At 45.8% G+C, this 18,233-nt stretch overlaps 1 protein-coding gene across 1 annotated transcript in view; it reads left to right on the top strand.

Moving 5' to 3' along the window:
• The window catches only part of LOC310689245 (uncharacterized protein), a 34,655-nt gene extending 18,145 nt beyond the window's left edge, over positions 1 to 16,510 (top strand). Inside the window, exons 15-26 of the mRNA XM_083466673.1 lie at positions 545 to 568; positions 1,373 to 3,041; positions 3,914 to 4,000; positions 6,086 to 6,256; positions 7,021 to 7,194; positions 8,493 to 8,663; positions 9,838 to 10,008; positions 11,442 to 11,612; positions 12,594 to 12,764; positions 13,891 to 14,061; positions 14,737 to 14,907; positions 16,147 to 16,510. Of these exons, the coding sequence (XP_083322799.1) occupies positions 545 to 568; positions 1,373 to 3,041; positions 3,914 to 4,000; positions 6,086 to 6,256; positions 7,021 to 7,194; positions 8,493 to 8,663; positions 9,838 to 10,008; positions 11,442 to 11,612; positions 12,594 to 12,764; positions 13,891 to 14,061; positions 14,737 to 14,907; positions 16,147 to 16,234 (3,239 nt within the window). The 3' untranslated portion in view covers positions 16,235 to 16,510. The remainder of the gene's footprint in view (positions 1 to 544; positions 569 to 1,372; positions 3,042 to 3,913; positions 4,001 to 6,085; positions 6,257 to 7,020; positions 7,195 to 8,492; positions 8,664 to 9,837; positions 10,009 to 11,441; positions 11,613 to 12,593; positions 12,765 to 13,890; positions 14,062 to 14,736; positions 14,908 to 16,146) is intronic.
• Positions 16,511 to 18,233: the final 1,723 nt, after the last annotated feature.

Raw genomic sequence — 18,233 nt, forward strand, 5'->3', positions numbered from 1 at the left:
TCCACAAACTATGCCTTTTAAATAAACACCATTTAATCGACCTTGACTGGTATTGACCATCAAACATCTGCTTTTAAACTTCCAAGGAAAAAGAGGCCACCACCTTCTGAGGGAGCCAGTTCCACTGTCCAGAGTTAAAATATTAAGTTAAAATCTGCTCTTCCACTACACAAAAAGGTTCTCAAAACTGATTACATGGCTCTTCTGCAGGTTGTCATGCAACCACATACCTTGATTTTTTGGCTATCCCATTTTTCTGGTCTGGTCTGGTCTGGTCACACTAATACTGACTTCCACCAGCAGATGGTGGACTTTCAGTGTAAGATTACCGGAACCAGAGGACAAATCCATTTCTCTCCACCTTTTTCGTCGGGATACTTCCTTGTTGCTGAGTGCATTTAAACTTAAACAGAAACCGATGACATACAAAGGGCCGTCTGAACTGTAGAGATTGTATTGGATCTTAAGACTGAGAAGAAATTGCCCTTTTGTGTTTCAGAGGAAGTAGTGTCCTGGTTTTGTTCGTTTTCTCTTTCATGTTCATAAATGACACCACCGATGCGGTCAGGTAAGCCAGGATCGTTTTGCTTGCAATCCTGTTCAGATTAGTTCAGGTTGCTTAATTGAAATCAGGTGGACTTTGGTGAGTTTTGAAGTAACCAAATTGTGAGCAGTATTGCAGTTATTTTGTTAATTTTGGAGTTGCAAAAAAAGGGGGGATTTAAGGTAAAGAACCCCTGGACAGTTAAGTCCAGTCGAATTCGACTTTGGGGTGCAGTGCTCATCTTTGCTTTCAGACGGAGGGACTTTACAGGCAACCTGCCATTTGTCTGAAAATGGGAGCATTTGCTGTGATTCAAAATCTTACTTAATATGATAAGGAAGTTTCTTTGGATTCCAGGAAGTGGATTTTTAAGGACAACCGAAAGGAGGAGTGTTGGAGCAAGACAAGGGTGGTGTCTGAAGTAGGATATTGTACAGTAGGATTTCGTACAGTGCCGGCCTATGCAGATTGCTTAGAAGTCCTGAGTTCAGTGGGACTTAGTCCCACGTAAATGTGCACAGGTTTGCAGCTAGTAAACCGCTGTCACAGGTCTTAATTCAAACAGAACTTTTCTCTGTCAAAAATACTTTCTCTGTGAATCAGTTCACATGTTAACATTTCCCAGCATGGGGAGCTGGTTCTGGAAAGGAACCATGTAAAAAATACGTGAACTCGCCCAGCTTTTGTATCATTTTGCCAAATATATTTCAGAAAGCCTGTCAAATACACCAAAAGCTTAATTGGTTTTTTTGCAATCCACAATGATGCTTGCTCAGTTTCATTCAGAATTAATAAAGTATGCCTAATGGCAAATAATGTCTGAATTAGATTACAGGGAGAAATACAGAGAACATATTAGAGAGAAATACCAAAGCCCTGAAAGAAGGCTGGCCAGCCATGGGGTCTATGGGCCTCCCAGTGAAAAATATGAGCAACTAATTATTGCAAATGGAGATAGACGAGAGACTGAAATACTGCACAGACCATGGAGACATTCTGGGATCATGTCAGAGCAAATGGTTGCTGTTCCCACCGAGGCCTTGTTTGAGGTTGACAACGATGGACCACAGACTGTGGTGCTCTTGGGAGGGGCTGGGACTGGGAAAACCACCTTGGCCAGAAAGATCCTGCTAGACTGGGCAGCTGGAAGACTCTTTCCCGGGAGATTTGATTACCTTTTCTACCTCCGTTGTGGGCAACTGAATCTCGTTGAGGGCCAGGCGGACTTGGCTGACTTGATTTTAAACGGTGACCCTGAGCTTAGAGAGAGAGAAGAGATAATGGAACTCCTAGAAAACCCTGTCAAGCTTCTCTTCATAATTGATGGCTTTCATGAACTCACTTGCTCCATCGAACACCAGGAAGACAACCCAAGCGTTGATCCCAGGGAGAAGAAGCCGGTGGGAATCCTCTTGAGTGCATTATTTCACAGAGCCCTTCTTCCAGAGGCGTGCCTGCTAATTACTACCAGGCCATCCTCTTTGGAAAGCCTCAGGAATTGCCTGCAGTCTGAACGCTGCATGAGACTTTTGGGTTTTTCTGAGGAGGGCAAAGAAGAGTATTTCCTCAAGGTCTTTGGAGATAAAAAATTAGCAACACAGGCTCTTAGTTACGTTAAAGGTGATGAAGCACTCTTTGCCCTATCCTTTGTCCCCAATTTGTGCTGGGTCGTCTGCACTGTGATGAAACAGCAGCTAGACAGGGGCAAGGAAGATCCAGTGCCAGTGTCTGAAAAACTCACTGCGGTATATGCACTTTATCTCTCCCGTTTGACTGAGTCTCCCTGCAGTAGCTCAGGGCAGTGGAATCTGAGAGGGCTCTGCTCACTGGCTGCTGATGGAATCAGGAAAAACAAGACCTTGTTCAAGGCCGAAGAAATCCAGAAGCAAAGTTCAGGTCACTTAGGTTCTCTTCCTCCTGCTCTTTTTCAGAAAGACCCTGATTCTGAAGGTCTCTATAGGTTCCTCCACCTCAGTGTACAAGAGTTTCTTGCGGCCTTGTTCTATGTTTTGGAAGACACGCCCAAAGATCCTGAGACTATGAAGCAAGATCTGGAACTCTCACTGGAAGGATGCGGCAAAGACCCAGGAGATTTGACCTTATTTGCCCAATTCATCTTTAGCCTATTAAACAGAGAAATAATGGAATACCTGAAAGAACAATTTGGGTGGCAAATTTCACCTGCAATTAAGGCTGACTTGCTGGATTGGTTTAAAACGGACACACAGATTAAGTCAGATTATCCAAATTATCGCCCGCTGGAGAGGTTTCACTATTTGTATGCAACCCAAGAAGAGGAATTTGCCCAATGTGCTCTTGACCGTTTGACTGAAGTAACTATGGACAGATTGACATTTACTCCCCTGGACCAAGCTGTTCTCTCCTTCTGTGTCCAGAACTGTTTACACCTGGAGGCGCTTTGCCTGTACGGATGTTTGTTTCTGTCGAAGGAACCTGAGGGAGAAGAACTTCCAAGGCATCTCAGTCATCCATGTCAGTAAGTAGGACCCAAACTCTTAACTGTATTACAGATGTAGCTGATTTTTATTCCTCTTCTTTCCTACTTCTCATAATATGCATTACCAAAGACTTCTGCTCTTTGCTTTCTTTTTTTTGTTTTTTGGCAAATCCTTCTTTCTTCTCCCCTTTATATCTGGATTATGTCTATGCTAAGCTGTAGAGCAGGGGTCCTCTGGATAATAAATAAATAAATAAAACCCCGCCCATCTGGCTGGGTCTCCGCAGCCACTCTGGGCAGCTCCCAACAGAACATTAAAAACACAACAAAACATTAAAAACTTCCCTAAACAGGGCTGCCTTCAGGTGTCTTCTAAATGTCAGATAGCTGTTTATTTATTTCCTCAACATCTAATGGGAGGATGTTCCACAGGGCAGGCGCCACCTCTCCCTGGTTCCCTGTAACCTCACATCTCGCAGTGAGAGAACCACCAGAAGGCCCTCGGAGGAGGACCTCAGGCTGAATGATGGGGGTGGAGACGCTCCTTCACGTATACTCCTTCAGGTATACTGAGATGCTCCTTCAGGTCTTGGACTCCAAATCCCATCAGCCCCAGCCAGTATAGTTAACTGTCCTAAGCACCTTGGGAAATGCAGTTTCGTAAAAGGCCTAGGGCTCTCTGAGGAAGAATGATCACCACACTTACAGACCTAGAACTTCCTACATTTATTGGAAAGAAGTAGCGACAGTTAAACTTCTTTCAAACCAGTTTAAATTTTGTAGTGCAATCACTAAAACTGCTTTTTTCTCTCCCAAAACAGAAAGGGTAGCGTAACCAATAAGCATATTTTGTCCATTATGCTCATTTTATATTAGAAAACAGAACATAACGAACTTTTCTACCTTTTTAGGCCAGATCAGAAAACACAGGAGCGTTCAGCAGTTTACCTTCTCTGTCAAGCACTGAAAGATCCAAACAACAAAATCAGGAAACTGGAGTAAGTCACAGCTGTTTTCCCTGCCTTCTTACTTGTTTGGCTCTATTGACTCAGACACACTCAGCTAATGTGTGTCTTATTGAGGTTCAGGTATTTCCAAAGCAGTGCCTGAATGGGTCCCAGGGCAGCCCCACATTGTCAGGGGTTTGCTGAATAACTGGCAAGTGGAAATGTCTGAGGTCATGAAAGTTTTGGGAGGCTACAGAGGACTCTATATTAGATCTCATCATCAGCTCCTTTCTCTGGCAATATTCACATGATCAAGTGCGAAACAGATCTGTCGGCAAGATGTATGTTGAGCTTTATGATTCCTGCATTCCATGAGGTGGAACTACACAGATGACCCTTGGGGGGCCCGCAGTGATTCTGTGAGAGTTGCACCCAGCCCCTCTTTAGGGAAAGCTTAAATTAATACAGTGATACCTTGGTTCTCGAACTTCCTGCACTCAAACGGAAGCTATGGAAGCCAAGTCAGATGTTTGGCTTCCGAAAAACATTCGCAAACTTGGAACACTTACTTCCGGGTTTGCAACATTCGGGAGCTTATTTGTTTGGGAGCCAAGCCGTTTGACAACCAAGGTACCACTCTACAGTGGTAGTGGTACCTACAGTGGTACCTCCATTTACGAACTTAATTTGTCCTGGAAGTCTGTTCTTACACCAAAAGTGTTCTTAAACCAAGGCGCACTTTCCCTAATGAGGCCTCCCACCGCCAGTGCCCTTCCACTGTTTGGCTTCCATTTGGCTTCCAGTGCAAAGTTTGCTAGCTGGAACACCTACTTCCAGTTTTGCAGAGTTTGTTCCCCCTGTACTAACAATTAAGTGTTTCAGAGTTTCCTTCACATGTCAGGAGGGACAGGCTTCTCCATTCTCATGTGCCACAGGCCTCTGGTGGGTGTGAGCAGTGGTCATTCTTTCTCTCCACCTTAGACTTTGGAGGTGGGTGGAGATCATCCCCACAACTATACGGAGATCCCATACATTCTCTGGCTCCAAGCTTGGGAGGTCAGCCAGGGATTGCTTTCTTGCTGGGGCACCCTGATTGTGGAGCAGCAAAATTGGCAAGCTCCCCACTGGCCTTTCCTCCAGAAATCATTAGCAAGGTGCTTCCTTAGCCACTCCAGCACCCAACACACCTTTAATACCACAGGAAGCCATCTACTCTTTTTGGCTTGGCTAGCAAGACCTGACAAAAATGTTGCTCCTCTTGGCCAGGAGGGGAGGGAAGGCCGTTGGAAAGACCAGGTTGACCCAGGGACAGAGGAAGGGGGTGAGGTGAGTGCGGGCTGCCCCCGGGTGTCACCACTGAGGGGGGTGACAAAATGCCAGGCATCACTCACTGCGGGGTCTGAGCCACGTGTCTCTCCGCGCTGCCCAAACGTTCCCCCTCTGCCTCCCCCCAGCTGTAAAGTGGCTGAGTGGGAGGAGGCAGGCAGACCCTGGAGGTCCCGCGGTGCGCCCCAGGTGTGGCTTCCTCTGCCACTGGGTGGACCAACACACCCCATGTGCCAGGGTAGCTGTTAATGTGAAGGTCCATCTCTCTGTGTTTTCAGTACAGTAGGAGAGGAGAACCTGTGGGCCCTCTGGATATTGCTGGATTTTAACTCTCATCAGCCCCAGCAAGCCTGACCCCAGGGGTCAGGTATGATGAGAGTTCCTGCCCAACAACATCCAAAGGGCCACAGCTTAGCCTCACGTGCAGGACAGAATTAGAAGTCGCTTGTTGCCTAAGCCAGTTATTTACAACTGGGTTCCATTTCCCCATATCTGTTGGTCTTTAGCATGCTTCTCAAATGCCTTCCATTTGCCTATGGCAACTTCCCAGAGCATTTCCGTGGATCCCAGAGAAAGAGTTTGCTAATTTAGTGGGAATATTAAAAGCTGTTGTGCTTTGAACCACCTAGGGAGAAAAAGAAAAGCTCCAGATGCAGAATGTTTTACACACGTTCAGGTGGCCTGTGCGTAATCAACATCTGCTGCATCATTGAGATGAAAAAGAAGACTCAGCCATGTTTATGAGGGTTTGTCCAAAGGATACCCAGGGAATGAGCTGGCCAATGGAGCTGTTTCTGTCCCATTTTGCAGGCTTAATGGATGCCAGCTCACAGACAATTGCTGTGCAGATCTTTCCACTGTTCTCTCAACAAGCCAGAAGCTGGTAGAACTGGACTTGCAGGCAGCCATTCTGAAGGAATCGGGAGCCAGGCTGCTATGTGAAGGGCTGAGTCATCCCAACTGTATGCTAGAAAAACTGGGGTAAGCTGAAAAAAAGCTTCTTCTGCCTAAGCATTACCAGTGGAACATAAAGGCATTGAGGGTGCACAACGTCAGTTGTCTTTAGGTGTGCAGAATTACTCAGGGGTTTTTCTGTTTTAAAAAACAACCACAGCACAATTTCTCCCTCTTGAACAAAAGACTGTTTTGGAGAGATTTCAAAATTTTAAACTAGAACATGAAGCTTAAGGGCCCACTATCTCTCAGGCGTGTGCTGTCAGTATCTCCCTTTCTTGTGGTCCCTCTTCTGTATCTTGATTCACACTGCATCTGTGTGTATTCCTTCTATATACACACTGTGATGTATAATGTTGGGTATTGTTTGCCATATTCTATAATTCCTGCCATCACAGATCCTAACCTGAATTTCCCAGAACTCCACATACAGAAAAGTGTGTATATACTGTATGTGTGTGTTTTTAATCAGTTTTAATCTGACTTACTTTTATCTCTTAGTCCAAAGCATCTTTCAACAATAAAGGCACCATTGTTTGAAAATGGATATTCCTAAGTTCCCCAATGAATTAAATCATAACTATCCTCAGTGAAACCAACGATCACTATACCTAGTTAGGCAAGTGGGCCTAATGTGATCTGTGCTCCCCAAGGAGTGAAAAGGACACAAGGTTCTCCTGTGCTGGATCACACCTTCTTTTTCATGAGTCTTAGAAGAAGGGTGAGAAGCCACGTGATGTCATCTCGATCTCAGGCTTTTTCAACCACTCACCTCTTTTTGTACCTTTCAGACTGAGGAACTGTGGCCTGACTTCTGTTTCTGGCAGAGACCTTTCCACTGTTTTCAGTACCAGTCAGAAGCTGACAGAGCTGGAACTGGGTTGGAATCCTTTACTGGGAGATCAAGGAGTTCAGCTGCTGTGTGAGGGGTTGAAGCATCCGAACTGCAAGCTGCAGAGCTTGGGGTGAGGAGCACCATGCTGTCCCTTTCAGAGTCAGACTGCCAAAGCCCAGAGCTGGTGGATCAGGTCTAGTGTTTTTTTTGATAAGCAGGTGGTCTTACCAAGCAGGTGATCCAATTTTTTTAGGCCTTAGCCAGCACTTTAAGATGGACTCAGAAATAACACTGGGGGCCAAGGTGAATCAGGCAATGGTGGAATCGTAAGCTCAAAACGGCACCAGCTGCAGTTTTAATTTTGCTTTAAAAAATAGTTATTATACTGCTGTATCATAAAAATATATAATAGTAATTTGCAACAATATAAAACATAAAACCAAACAATAACATCATAGCAAGTTAAAGGCAAAAATTTTAAAAAATATCAGCAGTCCATTGTGGGGGGATGCACTCTTAATTGTCTGCATAGGCCTGGTGGAATAGAAAAGTTTCCCGCAGGCATTTAAAAGTTGGCACAGAAGTTACATGCTGAATCTTTATTAGCAGGGTGTTCCATAGGATCGGGCCAGTGACGCTAAAGGCTCAGCTTTTCGTTGTTGTCAAATGAGCCTCACCAACTCGGGGAATGACGAAAGGTTTCTGAACGTTCCTCAAGGGCAGTCACACACAGATCATCCTGCAGTAGTCTAAACCAGGGTCATGTTTTGTGGTCCTCTCCAACACACACTTAAAGATTGAATGTTTGAGGCCTCAGAACTTTTTATTTTTAAATTTAGGAAGAGAATCATCATGGCACGAGTTGATGTCTTCTCATGCCATGTGTTTTTCTTTCGTGTTTTGCACTGCACAACCAACCAAAATTCTGCTCTGAACCTTCCAGAGCAGATTTTGGGGAGGGGACAAAGAGAAATCAGAAGTCTTGCAGATCACCCACTGTGGTGCTGCAATCCCCAAAGTTTTTTTGTGGGCTCCCCAAGACCCCCCCCCAATTAATTTGTCCATTTAAAAAAAGTGTGCATTTTGCTGTGTTACTATAATGGCAAAAAAGTGAACTGCTACCCTCAGACCCAACCTTGATAGCAATTAATTGGTCACAGTTATTGAAAATAGCACACAATAGCTGATAGGAAAGCCTTTGGGATAGCAAACTTGAGGACTGCAGTCTTCACTGTTCCCACATTTCTACTTTGGCCACACCCACTCTGGCATATGGCATGGGGAGGAGAGAGAGAGAGAGAGAGAGAGCACTGCAGTGCAAATGGGATGCAGCTTATCTTGGTTGCAGCTTGAAGTATGAAAGAAGCAGAGGCTCAGCAAGTGCCCCCCCCCAAAAAAAGTAATAACAATTTTGCACACACTATGCAGGTTGGACAGCTGCAATCTCTCAGCTGCCAGTTGTCAGGATCTCATCCCTGTTCTAAGTACCAGCCGGACTCTGATGAAGCTGAACCTGGAATGTAACAAAGTGGGAGATGCAGGAGTGAAGCTGTTGTCTGAAGGACTGAGACATCCAAACTGCGTACTGCAAACTTTATTGTAAGTGGGAGCCAAATTCCTTCCGTGTGAAGTCCTTGGACAGCTTACTTTCAAGGAGCCCTGGGTAGATCAGGGGTCCTGCTGGACATCATAGTCTGGTCTCTTGGTTTCTGTAGAGTTGTAGGATCATTCATGCCTTTATTCTTCTTGATAAAACAAAGGATAACCCACCCTGCCTTCCTGAAAGGGAGGGATGAAAATCTGACAATATCGCAAGCACTTATTATTTCCTCTTCCCTGCAAAGCAGAACCAGAGTAAACCAGCAGTCTGTAGGAACAGACCTTCAGACTGGCCTCCATGTAATTTCCATTGAGGACCTTCTGTTCAGCTACAGTTGCATAAAGGTATTAGGAAATGTTTGATTGACCAGGAAGCTCAGGTGTGCATTCAGTGTCAGGGTTTTCGACTCCTCTTCTAAACCTCTTGCAATTGCAAAATCCGTGTGTGAACATCCGGCTCACGGGTGTTTCCTCCATCCCATATATAACACCAGGGACGGAACTGGCCAGTTTGAAAAGGGAGACTCGGGAGCACATTCCTGCTTCTTCATTTCTAGCCACTGGCAGAATTTAGCACTTTCTGGCAGCAAACGAAAAGCCTTCCTTTGCAGGTACAGTTTGAACAATCAGGGCTGCACAGGAGGACTCTGTTGACAGCAGGTGACTGACAGGTGGTTGACACCTTAACTATCTTAAAGCACAGCCAGGTGGCTCTTTTTCTTAAGTCGTGTTGAAGCTGGTTTGGGAGGAAATGCATCAAAACACAGCCTTTAATAGGATCGCTGCAGCATCGATATGGATCGTCGGTTGCAGCTAACTGGACACAGAGTAAATGGGAGCATGTGCCCAGCCTTTGCGGCAGTGAATATCATGTTATAGGTGAGGCCCTGGCTGAAGGGTCTCAACCTGAGTTTTACATCAGAACCATCCACAGATCACGGTATACATGCAGCTTAGCTATGGAGGCAGACAGCCTTCCTTTCATCACCCACCAATTATAGGCTGCATCAGCTGTAAAGTGAAGAAATTCACTGACGTGATCACTGCGATTTAGAGTGGAAGGGCTGTTGTTTCACAACATATCTTCTTAATATCAGAGGGTGAAATAGAAGGGGCCTGTAGAAGTGAGTGAGCCATGTTTGCACTTGTTGGATCTGTTTGTTTTCTCTTGCAGGCTGGACACAAATGAGCTCAGCCCTGCCTGTTGTGGGGATTTCAGCTCCATTCTCAGCACCAGCCAGACATTGACAGAACTGGCACTAGAATATAATGGACTGGAAGATGCTGGAGTGAGGCTGCTCTGTGAGGGGCTGAAGCAGCCCAGCTGCAAGCTGCAAAAACTGAGGTGAGCAGCGGCTGGGATTTGTGCTGTGGAGTTCCACGTATTGCAGAATACAAAGAAATGTCTGCTCTCAAGGGAAATGAAAAGAGGTGATTCCCTTTTGCACAACTATAGCATCCTTGATCCAGCATATTGGGGAGAGGGTTAATATATTTGCATGCAGGAACAAATAGCTGTATACTTTAAAATAGCAGAAAGAATATGAACATAGCCCCCCAATATATATATATATATATATATATATATATATATATATATATATATATATATATATAAAAGTTGCTTGATAAACATAGCAGAAGAGGAAAGGCGAAGGAATGTAGAGAGAAGAGAGGAATAACCTGAAGGTAAGGAGGAGGGGAAATGGATCATGACCCAGCACTCCCGAGGGCCTTCAGAGACGCTGCTTGCTCTCTGTGGCTGATCCAGCTGGCTTTGCAGATCTCTCAGCCATTTCTGTCACTTCTAGGGGGCCACACTTTGTCATGGGCACTGTAGTCTCCCTGCAGGTTTCTCATCATGGATCTGTTGTGCTTACTGACATGCTTGTCTTCTTTCTCCACCCACCCACAAATGAGGGTGGACCGGCAGAGCCAACCAGTTTTCACCTGCTTGTTGTTCTTGATTTCCTACCCCTCCTAAAACGTCTGGCAGCAGGACTGTGGCCATAGGAAGAAGGCAGAGTTGCTCTGAGAGCCTTTGCATCACATACAGAGTGGGATTTGTACAGACAAACCCAGCACACGTGGCACAAGGTGATCTGCATGAAAACCTGAAGGGAATTTAGGTTTTCTGAGCAGAGCTGATTGCTGCTGCACTTGCCTTGGGGCAGGGAAGGGCCCTAGCTCTATGTCGAAGGGAGGGAACTATCCTTGCTGAACTACAAGCCCCACCATCCTTGCCGTGTTTGCTGGGCCTGATGGGAGTTGTAGTTCAGCAGCATCTAGAGAGCCAACGGTTCATCACCCTTGGTGTAAGCTGCCATCCCCTTGCACCAGGTGGGTCCCATGTACCTCTGCACTATTCAGCAGCACAGGAATGAAGGTAGAGTCAGATAGTTGAAAAAGACTCAGAGGTGAGTGTTGGCTCTTAGGAACATGAAAGATAAACTTTCTCATGCATTTGGAAGGACAGGCCTGGAAACATGAAATAGACAACAAAGTCTGGTCAGTTTTAATTGACTATTGAGACCACACAGAGGAGTGTGAATAGGAGCAGGCTGTGTGCTTGTGAGTGAACCAAAACCACATACACAAACCAAAATCCTTCCTCAGAGTGCCTGCACAGCTGCAATGTTACTTTGAGTCCTTCAAGACTCCTTCATCCTGACAGTGGCTAGGAATAAAGGCTTCAGGGTCTTCTAGCAAGCAGAAGCTGTTTGTGGAGGAAAACGTGAACGGGAGAGGTTTTTCTTTCATCTTTTCTTTCTCACACAGGCTGGTCCGATGTAATATTACAGCTGCGTCTTGTGAAGATCTCTCTTCTGCTCTCGCAGTCAGACAGACTCTGACAGAGCTGGTGGTGGAATGTAACGAGCTTCGAGATCCAGGGGTGAAGCTTCTGTGCAGAGGTCTGAAGCATCCGCACTGCAAGCTGCAGCTCCTCAAGCAAGTAATCGGCTGGATCCCTCTGGGGTTGGATAGCATCTTTGGAGCCCAGGTTGCCCCCCCCATGAGAGTGAAGGGACCCTAGAAATGCTGCACCCCAAGCAGGAGCCAGACCGACCCTTTTGTACAGTCAAGCCTGTTGAGGCATCACTTGTTTCTGTTCAGAATCACAGTATTCCAAGATCCCTTCCTAATTTTTGATTTCTTCACCTTAACTATTCATAGGCTATTAACAGGTTGTCCCTCACCCCCACCCCAACCAAAAAAATTGGTTTACATTTCCTGCCATCAAGTGCTGAGAGCAGAGGTCAGCAACCTTTTTCAGCTGTGGGCCAGTCCACCGTTCCTCAGACCATGTGGTGGGCCAGACTATATTTTGGAAGGGGAAAAAAGAACAAATTCCTATCCCCCACAAACAACCCAGAGATGCATTTTAAATATAAGGACACATTCTACTCATGTAAAAATATGCTGATTCTCGGACCATCTGCGGGCTGGATTGAGAAGGTGATTGGGCCACATCCGGCCCCTGGGCCTTAGGTTGCCTACCCCTGACTGAGAGTGTCACTACACATCTTCTCTGCCTGAGTTTCAGAGTGAGAAGTTTCTGCACCTCCAGGAAACTCTTTGAGGAACATAGAAGCCCATTTTTGCTCATTGAATGGGTTCAGTAGCAGCTACTGTCAGCTGAGGCATGACCAAGAAAGCCCTTGTCATCCAGTTTGTTACATAGGGGCTGCAGGATAATTGCTGCAGGTGACAGGAATTGTTTGTATTTGAAGAAAGTTGCGAGGTGATCTGAAGAAACAGGAGAAGGGTCTTTACACTTCAAGCCATCCCCTTAAAACCCTGTTCTTCCATGCCCTGCCGGAATCCAGTTGTGCAGAGTGATGGAGGAAAGCAGAGGGATGGAGGAAAGCAGAGGGACTCTTCTAGCTTTTGTGTGAACATAACACAGCCAATGCTTTTTTTCTCCTGCAGCTTGTACAATTGTGATCTCACCGCTGCCTGCTGTGCAGATCTTGCCTCTGTCCTCAGCAGCAACCAGACGCTGACCGAACTCTTCCTGGGAGGTAACCAGCTTGGGGATTCCGGGGTGCAGCTGCTGTGTGAGGGACTGAAACATCCAAAGTGCACGTTGCAGAAATTGTGGTAAGGGAGAACTCTGTTCCTTCGGGTTCAGATCATGAGCACAGTGCTTGTGGGTCCGGAATTATGTTCTGTTGCATTTGAGGAATCTACCGTATTTTTCGCTCTATAAGAGGCACTTTTTTCCTCATAAAAAGTAAGGGGAAATGTGTGTGTGTCTTATGGAGTGAATGCAGGCTCTGCAGCTATCCCAGAAGCCAGAACAGTGAGAGGGATTGCTGTGCAGCGCTCCCTCTCGCTGTTCTAGCTTCTGGCTTAGCCGTGCGAAGCCTCTTCAGAGCAGGCGGAGCATTCATTTCACTGCCCTGAAGAGGCTTCGTGCGGCTATCCCAGAAGCCAGAACAGCGAGAGGGATCACTGTGCAGTGCTCCCTCTTGCTGTTTTAGCTTCTGGGATTCAGAATATTTTTTTTCTTGTTTTCCTTCTCCAAAAACTAGGTGCATCTCATGGTCTGGTGCGTCTTATAGTGCGAAAAATACGGTAGTTTTCATGGGGAAAATCCCTCCTTATCCATCCATCCATCCATCCATCCATCCATCCATCCATCCATTCATACCTCTCTCTCTCTTGTTTTCATTTTTATAGTCTTTATATGTGCACTTTCCTAATCGCAAAAGTACACATGCCCTAGCCAAAGGAGGCCCTTCCCCACTCCAGGCTAATTTCTCCTGTGTTTTCCATCCCTCTAAGTGGACTTTAGCTCTTCCCTTGCCCACCCCATTCCTCCCCTCCCATCTCCAATCTACGGTCCATCCCACCACAATGATACATGGAGGCATTCAACACAGCGCTGTGGAAATCACATTTCAGATTCCCAGATGGACTGATCCCCTTCTTCTTCCTCCACGTCCTGCTCTGGGGGCTCTCTTAACTTCTCCTTGAGCCAATTTGGGGTGGGGGTGTTGCAGAGGGAGTGCCAGGCGAGGAGAGAGGAGAAAGGCACATTGCACTAGCAGGACTTCTTCTTTAAAAGCTGCCCAGTATCTCCTGCCCTTTTGGTGTCCTTTCCTAAGGAAACTCCCTCCACTCACCCAATTCAGTCATGGCGGTCTCACCATAAACCACAGGGGCTCCCTCTTCTACCCCTCCTGAAACCCATGGTCACACAAGGTGCACTTGTGTCCTGCAGCTTGTGTAGCACTGAAATCACAGCAGCAGGTTGGGGAGAGATCTGTTCTGCCCTCAGCACAAACCAGATGCTGGAACACATTGATTTATGGAACAATCCATTGGGAGATTCAGGAATGAGGCTGCTGTGTGAGGCACTGAAACACCCAGGCTGCAAGCTTCAGATTTTGTCGTAAGTAAGAAATCTTCCTATCTACACAGTTTTTTTATCTGTTTTAATCTGTTTTTGAATAATTCAGTTTTTCCTATCTACACAGTTTTTTTATCTGTTTTAATCTTTTTTTGAATAATTCACTTTTTCAAGAACAAAAATATTGTCAGGAAATGAGATGCTTAACAGAAGGTAACAGTGAGAAGAACATGGAAATATGATGAAGCTTTTCCTTCCAACAAAGAGTGAGGGCTAGTAACTTTTCTCTTTACAACCCCCCGAAACCCCAACAAAGCCTGAAAGCTGAAATTCTCAATAGGTAGCTTTTCATAGCAAATTCTGTTCTATGAACAAATGTAACAGCACTGAAACACAATAAGGAAAGTACAATGAATTTGACTAGTTAAGAAATTTGGATCACTGTGAGTATAGGCAGCTCTCAGTGTGTGACCACGGATGCCCACACCACTTTCAGACCTGGAAGAGGGTGTAACGGGGGGGCTCATGCGCACTCCACCAACAACGGTGACGCGCATGAAGATGTGGAATGCAACCCTGGCACAAATTGGGGGTTGCCTGTAATATATCAAGAGTTCTTCCAAACTGTTGCCACCCTCATACTTTGTGGAGTTGTAGTTACAAGTAAGGAACAAGTCAGCAGGCCCTCCCATCCTAGCTGTTTGGGTTTTTTTTCAGGTTATGGAATTGTGAATTCACCTCGGCTTCCTGCAGGGATCTCTGCTCTGCTCTCAGCACCAACCAGAGTCTGAAGAAGCTGGAGCTGGGGGGTAACAAACTGGGAGATTCCGGAGTGAAGATGCTCTGTGAAGGACTGAAAGACCCAAGCTGTGGACTGGAGGAAATTGAGTAAGTTGCAGGCAGCTTCCTTGATGTGCAACGTTCATTTGAGGAGCTGTGTGGTTGCCTAAGATAGGCTCTCCAGGGGCAGAGATGCCCCTGACTTTTAAAGTGGAAAGTTAAGAAAACAAGGCAGGAGAAGAACCGAGGGAGCCAGTGTGACAATCAAACCGTGAGTCGAACCGGGCAGGGGGACATCAAGGGACAAGGGGAAATTGCCTAATCAAGAGTGGCATTTGTGAAAGAAGTCGAGAACAGGAGCATGCTTACCTGTGGAGGTCTGAGTCACTGTTGGCGGATTGTTCCCAGGAACATATTAGTACATAGAGAATGGAATGTATAGTATTGTTCTTAGTATAATGATTAAAGCCGATGGATTATGAATGGGGAGCCTGTGGCCCTCCAGGTATGTTTGGACTCCCATTGGCTCTGTTGGCTGATGGGATTTGGAGTCCAGCCACAGGTTCCTGCTCCATGCTGTAGAAGGTCCTTTTCATGAGAATCGCAGGCTTTGAACTAGACCCGTTTACTTGATATAATCAAATACGTCTGTTACTTAAGCACTAAAAACACGTCTCGGGCTTTTGCATCTAAGCACTACCACTGAACCCTGGGTCTCTGCTCCTTACTTAGAGATACCTCCTTCACCGAGTTTTTTCAACCCTGACTTGTTCTGATAAGCACCAAGGAGTCCTATAGAATTCCAGTGAGCATAAGTGTGATTGCATGCATAGGCAATTTAGCTGTTTAAATAAGGAAGGAAATGAATGAAGAATAAAGCCCAGTGGAAGCTTAAATGGCTGTAAGGAGCCTGATAAGGCCCATTAGTCATCTCTGTACTTTTGACTTTCTCTCCATGTAATTGGGTTGGGGGGTGGGGAGTGTACACAGTACATCAGGGGGCTAAAAAGATTTGCCATTTTAGCAAATACCTGTGAAAGTGGTGTGCTAGAATAGAATAGTATGTCTTAAGAAACCATTCTTAGCAACCTCAGCAGGTTTAAATGTCACAATTTCTGTCCTGCAGAACCTTCCCTAGAAACTAATTCCAGGGGACGAGAGGAGTTCCTCCCCCAGGAAATGTTCAGCACCACCATGCAAACTTGCATATTAAAGTGGGAAGCAGGGACCTCAAAACTGCCTTTAAAAAAAAAAATCACTTAAGTTTTGTAGTGTGTATAAGTTGTGCATGGTCTTTGTTGCCATTTATAGGAGGCAACAGAATGTTTCTTTCTCTTCCATTCACAGACTCGATATTGACGAGTTATCTGAAGACACAGTGAGAGAGCTTAGTAGCGTGAAAAGGATTAAGCCTGACCTGGTTATAGGCACATAGGAGCCGCTATGATGACAGAGGACAGGAATGGTCATGGATGGAGTACCTGGATAGCTCTCTGTTGGGAACTGGGATTCCACCAAACCACATCATCTCCTGCTTCAATCACTGGGAAGCAACAAAACCTACCTTCAGGCCATACTGAGAATCGGGAATTGAAGCAGCAGCCACATCCGCAATACTGCCCTGCCCAGTTTCTGCAGCCAGTTTTACTTACTGGTGTAGGACTGAGTGTAGGACTGTTTGCTGAACAAATAATAAATTTCTGCCCTGTTTATTCTGTTGCTGGTTGGTTGGTTGATGTGAATGTGAGTGTTCCATGAATTCTGCTCTTCTCAACAGAACTGTTTTTTTTTTTAATTGTGTTTCACGTTTCATTTGTATGCCTTGGTTTCTCCTGGGTTTTTCTACCCCCTAAAGGCTGAAGCTTCACCCTTTGTTCTATTTTATCACGTCTTGGTTGCCTTAGTGCACCAGGATACATGCTCCGTCTTATCCACACACCAAACACACTGGAATTGGGATGCATCATACATTAGCTACATCTTGCTTACATTATATTCTTATGAAGGGAGACCAGCTTCCCCATTTCACTTCATGCTGTAAAAATATACAGACAGAAATCCTGTTCACCAGCTTTTATTTCTGGCAAGAATTAGTCTCCTCTCCAGTCAAGCATTTGGCTTTACCATAAAGCAGTACTTGCTCCAGTCCCATGGACTAGGATTCACCCCACCTAGAGTGCATATAAGAGGCATTTTTGGACCTACAAACCCACTGAAGATGAAAATGCAGGTTTGTACTGGTCACCTGAGAGGATCTGCCCTCCTAAGGGAAGAATAGAGGAAAGATCCTGCTTCATTAATCATAGCTTTGAGTCCAGCACAGATCAAGCATGCCTGTGTGTCCATCTTCCAGTCTGCTTCCACCTTCCTCACACACAACTCTGGCTATTGTTCTCCTACCTGGCATCTAGGTGAGAAGGGGGAGGTCCTCCCATTTGTCCTTTTGCACAAAGCAACTTCTTTGGTTATGTGGTGCTTAACTAGCCAGCCAAAGCCATTGCCTAGACAAAGAAACTGGTTTGGTAAGCTTGCGTTTATACATTCCAAACCCAGCCACCACGGTATCATAGGTATGGAAGAAGCACAGAGTATCAGCCAGAATGGCCATTCAACATTACACAGCCATTCAAAAAAGGAATTGCCGTATTTTTTGCTCCATAAGACACACCTGACCATAAGATGCACCTAGTTTTTAGAGGGGGAATGCAAGATAAAAAATATTCTTTAAAGGGAGTGCTGAGCAGAGCCTATATGCATCCCAGGTTCTGCTCAGTGCTCCCTTTCACGAGCTTGCAGGCTTTTCCCCGAGGAGGGAAAAGGGCATCCTGTCACTGATGAGCTGCCCTTCTCCCTCCTCGGGGAAAAGCCCCCAAGAGCCGCGCACACGCTCCGCGTGGCTCTTTAAAGGAAACGGGGCTCTTGGGGGCTTTTCCGGGAGGTGAGGGAAGGGACTGAGGGGCTATCCCAAAAGCTAGAACAGCAAGAGGGAGCACTGCGCAGTGATCCCTCTCGCTGTTCTGGCTTCTGGGATAGCTGCGCAGCCTGCATTCGCTCCATAAGATGCACACACATTTCCCCTTACTTTTTAGGAGGGAAAAAGTGTGCCTTATAGAGCAAAAAATACGGTAAATAGAGAGATGGACAGAAGGAGGAGACACTTTTATGAATGAACTGTAGTAAGGAAATCAAGACCAAGCCTCACGCTAAACAAGATAGTGACGGGATTATGGTTCCAAAGAACATATTATTCAGTACAAATAAACATTTCCTGATCAGGGCAGAGTAGGGGGTGGGCATTGTGCAATCGAGGGGTTTCCAGCCATTGTCTAGAAATGTACAATCTTAAATATCATGAACTATGCTGACTCTTGTGAAAGCAAGTATTGCACAATAATGGGGTTCGGCAAAGCCCTTTCCCAAGGCAAGAATTTCCT

The sequence above is a fragment of the Podarcis liolepis genome (assembly GCF_965112155.1).
Source record: "Podarcis liolepis genome assembly, chromosome: 1".
In the NCBI taxonomy this organism is placed as follows: Eukaryota; Metazoa; Chordata; class Lepidosauria; order Squamata; family Lacertidae; genus Podarcis; species Podarcis liolepis.